Genomic DNA, 6019 nt, shown 5'->3' on the forward strand with positions numbered 1-6019 from the left:
ACAGACCTTCACAATGAAGACTGACATCCCTACCTGCAATTCTTTTATCTACTTTAGTGCTTAAAAAATCTTGACTGGCAACTTTGCAAATTTGGTATGAGGACATCTTTGTACATCTTCGCCAGGACAATTGTGGCATGGCAACATTAGCTATCAATTGCAAAGAACACATCCACCAAAACTCACCTTATAGGCTTCTATTGTGGCTGGTTCTTTGGTTTCTGAAAAAAAGACAAATACATGTACTTCGGGTTTTATATTCTGACATCATGGTTTAAAATACATGTACAAAGTTTTCATAACGTTAATACAAATATTTCCTAATTATTAATATATTATTAACCAAGAAGGGTGCACAATTAATTATTGATGATATACCACTTATTTCTTTGGCAGGTCTGTAGTTGTCACATTTTATGATGGCTTTCACAAGGTTCAGGCACTGGACAGTAAACCTCTCAAACAGCATCCCCTCTCCTGTCTCTGTAAACACGTAGCTCACGGTGAACTCCAGTGTTGGCTGGATGAACGGGACGAAGGCCACAGCATGGTACTCCAGCATGTCTAGCAGCTGCAAAATAACATAACTTTTTAGTAGTGGACAGGGCTGGGTGTGAGTAGTGTAGGCCCAAGGACCAAGCCTTGGGGAACTGCAACAGAGATCTCTAACACCATAAATTGCTATTGACACCATTCCCAACATTTACAGAACATCATGTATAATTGGAAAATCTTTATGTGTATTCATCAAACATTCCTGACTGGCAATGGTTGTATTACATTTGTATCCTTCCCCAAAGATAAATAATTTTTTACTACATTTTGGCATCACTATTACTGAATTCACACAAGTAAGTTACTCACCACTTTTGTCAGCAGAATGATAAGCTTTTCTAGCTTTTCCTTTAGCTGAGCATGAGTAGAGAAATCTTTTCCTGTAAATTTACATAGAAAGTGGAGTGGTTAGAGTGTGAGAAGTGCCTGATAAAACAAAAAAATGGGAAATCCATTTTATTCTGGGTCTGGATACAGACACCGCATGATGATAAATGACTTACTCAGTGGCAGTAAGGACTTGATTCTTGGGTATGTTGCACTCAGAAGAGCCTGGAAAAAATTCTCAAGATTGATACATTGTTGATGACTTCATTTATTTTTGAGAGACAGTACAAATGTATGTACACCAAAGACTAATTATACATAGTCTGGCGAATGGATATACATGCATGTTGCATACATCTTGTCAAGGATTACACTTTGTACGTTTATGTCATATGTAAACGATAAAGACTGAAGAAAATGATTCATGTCCTCACCATTACATCTGGCATGGTCTCTGCACCTGTGAAGCCGTGTACAGCTAGCTTCCTGCAGACTGAGGGAGGGGAATACATCATTGAAAATGTTATCAATGGGACAGAATGAAGGGCCTGGTTGTACAGTGCAATACCATTTGCTTATTAGCGTTAATTTTCCTACAATACTTTTTGAGAAGTTCTGACATTTATAGACTATCATAAGAATTGCACAAAATATGAATGCCGTGATACCCCTGAACATACATGCATGCCTCTATAACAGTACATGTAGTTTTGTTAGTCACTGAATATTTACCTTTAAGAGTTAGGAGACATCTCTCCAGTGGAGGCAGCAGCTGGTCAGTGTTGCCGGGCGATGTGGCCACTGACTGTAGAAAGGTCTCCATATGGCTGTTCCACAGGTTGTACACAAAGCTAAAGATGTTTCCTGCAAGCTGGGATACAGAATACATAGATAAATAGCATACAACAACATCTATAAGATACATGTATATAAAACATTCACATTTGGCAAATTCATTATTGGAAGGTAAATATGATATTCCGAGAAAAAGCACACTCTTTTATAATACAAATGTAGTTATATTTTCTGGCCCGGGCCTACCTATCTCCATAGAAGAGACTAAATAATAAATAGCTGTAATGAAGACCATGCTACCTCCTGGAATATCTTCCTGTCTCCTGCCAGTCTCTTGGTAGCCAGTGTCTTGGTGACATGATGCAGTGTCAGCAGTGCCCTCTGCTGGAGCAGTACCTCTGGAGACTTGACTGCCTCCAGCAGGGTGGGAATGAGCTCCGGCCAGGCACGGGGACAGTCCACACGCGCAACCTTTGCTATCAGTACAGACAGCTGGGTGGCAACCTAGAAAAATATGTTGGGTGGAATCTACAAGTAAATGGTCACTCTGTCTTCAGCCAATGTGACTCCCTGAAAAGGCTCATTTACTTCAGATGTTGTTGTGTGTTTCTTGTTTTGTTCATTATTGTGAATTAATTTTCTTGCTGATTCTGGGCATATTCCACTGTCATCCACATGCAATCCTCAAGTTCTTCCTTCCTACCATTCACTTCCTTCCAGTCTGCATGGAGACAATTTTCACCTCTAATCCAACCTTCCTGTCAATCTGTAGTTACAGCATATCCCCTCACTTCCTGTGACTCTACCATATTCAAATAACTATGGACACACAAGCAAACAAACAGACAAACACATCAAAAACAACGATCCCCATACATGGAGACAATGGAACACCTGCTGACCTGGTTGACTGGCTCGTTGAAGTTGGCAATAAGCTGTTTCCTTAGATGGTTCTTCTCCTCCTCTGGGATGGCACTGAAACGAGACAAGCTGACATGTCTATATCCTGGCAATCAACTGACCTTAAGGCAAAAATAAAGTAACGTGTGCATCCTATGATTCAAGTACATTGGTGTTAAAAGTGAGGGAGGCAAGAACCTGAATCTGCTGCACAGAATATTTTGCTATTCTTTCGCAGAGTTTCATTGTGGTGTGCCATCTAATGAGCCTGTCTAAACAGGACGAACCCAACGACTAACAGATAAAAAGTGTGGCACTTTGTGCTGCTCTGCAAGAAAATCCATCAATACATATAATGATATATTGTGTATTTGTCACAAGCTGTTATGACATTGTAAGGTACCATGCACTATGGAAGATGGTTTTCCTGGCAATCATTGTAGAAACCCAACAATCATATAATTATAGATTTTGTTCATATCAAAGCTTTAGTTATACAATATACACAGTACAAGACAGAAATTAAGATACATACAAAATGGTAACCCTAATTACCAGAAGACAAGAGGATCTGCATACATAGAAGTTGGGACATGACACAACAAAATACAAGATGAAGACATACTGGATTTATGGAGACTAAACGAAGCAATACATGCCATGACTTAAATGTTAATCTTGAGATGTTCGTGGTGATTTTATATTTAACAGTGACCTCTCGCTTGTCCAGTTCAAACAAATACTATAAATCTTTATGTTTACAGTGGTTTTATTTTCACCTTTTTGTGGTGACCACCACAATTATGCATTCCATTGTATTACTACAACTGTACAAAAGAATTGTTTTAACCAAAAAAATGGAAACACAGCGAAAATCCTCTTTTGCCTTTTACTGCAAAATCAAGTCCCTGCAAACATAAATAAATGTATAATTATTCAATTACAGGAACAAAATTCTCAAATCATCAAATGACTGTTGCATAAGGTATTCCTCTGCCAGCAGTTGGGTAGTGGGGCAAACAACATACAGTACTAGCAACACAACCAATTTCCCTCGATCTTGTCTCATGTACCATATGTACCATTTCTAACCTACCTTAGCCAAGCCTCACATTCAAATCAAGTAGGTTTAAACTCAACAGCACTCAAAGCTAAATTTAGGCTGGTAAATTTTGTCACAATCCAAGGCAAAACTTTTTTTTTCAAAAGCACTCGTTTGTGCTGATCAAGGAATGAGAACTTACTATATCTCACTAATGGTGACAGCCCTCCTTCTAATCAGCCCTGGACTCTCCTTAATCATCATGCTAACCAACCAGCAAACAGGACACAAGAGAGGGAATAGGGAGACTATAGTGAGAAGATATATGACACATGTATGTTGACAAGATTAATGTGCATTGTTTTAACGGAAAAAATTATTTGAAAATTTTATCTACAGCTGTAAAATAGAGAAACTTTAGAAATGTATCATTACGAAAGTGATTTCAGCAAAACGTGCTTGTTATAAACCAATCTACAAACATTCATACATGCACTGAAGGCTTTTGTCAACAAAGCAAGAAAACGCTCCTTCAATGTACATGTGGGTGTTCCAATTCATGTCTGGTCCTGTTTTGCAGAAAAAGGTATTTCAAGGATTTTTAGGAGGCCAACTGCACAGGATACCTCAAAGTCATTGATAAAAATGCTTATAAATAAAATAAATATACAATGTGGATCACTGCTTACTTAGGAGCAGTTCTTCTCCAGTAACGATCCACTCCATTCTTGAAGTACAGCACAGCCAGCCAGCGAACATTCAGGGAGATGGCATGGTTGGAGAATATCGTCTGAAACCGTAGAAAACATGCACAATACATCATGGGCTTCAACAAAGAGGTGATGCTTTCTGTAGTGTGTTTTTGGATTTGTTTGTGGTTGAACAATATACAAGTGAAAAAAGCTATTTGAATGGATTGTTATTGATATTTGATAGCATATAATGCTTGGTTTTGAGGTCAATGATTGTGTATTTTACAAAGGATCAGTGAGACAATAAAACATTCAAATTAAAGAGAAACAGAAAGAACAAGAGTTCCACGATCTCATACCTTCGCCAAAAGATGTTAACCCTTGCGGGTGACGAATTCTACAATTTTAATCATTGATTTTGTAAATAAGACCCTCATTTGCATGGATTATATCAGTTGATCATATTCTCCACCCAATGACAGCCTTATCATAACAAAAAGGCTATTATAGCACTTCCTCATAAATTATGCAAATGAGGTCATGATTTGAATAAATTATGTTTATTAATGTTCACCTTCACTTAACTTCCAAATGTGGCAAGTATGAAATTCGGGGTGCAGCAGTTACAACTATGGAATTATAAGAATTTGCCATTAATTATGCAAATTAGGTCCTCATTTACATAATCTATATCCTCAGATGTTTTTCTCGATCTCAAGTAGATGTCACAACTGTTTCATAGTTCTATTATCGAACAAATCAGATTTATAGAATTTCCTCATTAATTATGCAAATTAGCTCCTGATTTGCATAATTGCCATCTGATTATGTCAAGCATCACTTCAACTACCTATATACCAAAAATCACGACAATACGTCAACCGGTTCTTGAGTTATCGTCCTTCAATTTTTTTTTCAACAAATGCTCCTGCAGTTCCAGAACAAGGCGCTAGGGGACCCAAACTCATGTCACTTCTTCCCTACCCCAAGAGCTATCTACCAACCAAAATTCGTGACCCTAGCATGTCCAGAACATGAGATATCAAAACCGGAAGTTCAGCTGCAGTACCTAGGAAAGCCGCCAGGGGGCCCAAAATCTAATCATTTCTAGGTCTCATGAAGTCCTACCCACCTACCAAATTTCATTCCAATCCATCCACTGCTTCTCGAGTTATCTTGCTAAACCACACACACACAAACACACCCACAGACAAACGCTACTGAAAACATAACCTTCTTGGCGAAGGTTTGCTGAACTTATAACAATTGACTGTCGTCTACAAAAAATATGAAGGATAAAGGATCATGGCAGTAAGGAATGTATAGCATAATGCTTAATCATCATGTTTTGCTTCTTTTTCTTGGCTCACCACAAGAATGGAGTAGAAACCAGGCTGAGTCTCCCACTGCTTGAGTTGTTGTTCTGCAGGCTTCAGGATGGTCTGGTCTTGGCTGGTGGCCTTGGTCAGGGTTTCCAGCACCACACTACTGGCTGTGGCAAAATCCATCGTTCCACTTCACAATAGAAATACTTCACTTTTATTACAGCTTTTGTCTACCTAAGGCTGCCACTGTCTCTTCAGTCATGTCCAGTTTTCCAAGGTTGGGGAGTTGTTTAGTCTTTCTCTTTAAGTTTTGACTGTGTTGATTCTGTATCAACATCTAAACTTTCAATAGTTTCACAAATAATGACTGCACAAATCAGGTC

General features: G+C 38.5%; 1 protein-coding gene across 1 annotated transcript in view; it reads right to left on the bottom strand.

Moving 5' to 3' along the window:
- Window positions 1-6013, bottom strand: part of LOC109469623 (importin-11-like) — a 13422-nt gene extending 7409 nt beyond the window's left edge. Inside the window, exons 1-10 of the mRNA XM_019768161.1 lie at window positions 5682-6013; window positions 4309-4409; window positions 2580-2652; window positions 1978-2181; window positions 1615-1753; window positions 1317-1375; window positions 1059-1107; window positions 865-935; window positions 379-571; window positions 187-221 (exon numbers count right to left, since the gene is read on the bottom strand). Of these exons, the coding sequence (XP_019623720.1) occupies window positions 187-221; window positions 379-571; window positions 865-935; window positions 1059-1107; window positions 1317-1375; window positions 1615-1753; window positions 1978-2181; window positions 2580-2652; window positions 4309-4409; window positions 5682-5819 (1062 nt within the window). The 5' untranslated portion in view covers window positions 5820-6013. The remainder of the gene's footprint in view (window positions 1-186; window positions 222-378; window positions 572-864; window positions 936-1058; window positions 1108-1316; window positions 1376-1614; window positions 1754-1977; window positions 2182-2579; window positions 2653-4308; window positions 4410-5681) is intronic.
- Between the last annotated feature and the right edge of the window lie 6 nt (window positions 6014-6019).

This window comes from Branchiostoma belcheri, unplaced genomic scaffold (genome assembly GCF_001625305.1).
Source record: "Branchiostoma belcheri isolate BF01 breed outbred unplaced genomic scaffold, Haploidv18h27 scaffold21, whole genome shotgun sequence".
NCBI lineage: Eukaryota > Metazoa > Chordata > Leptocardii > Amphioxiformes > Branchiostomatidae > Branchiostoma > Branchiostoma belcheri.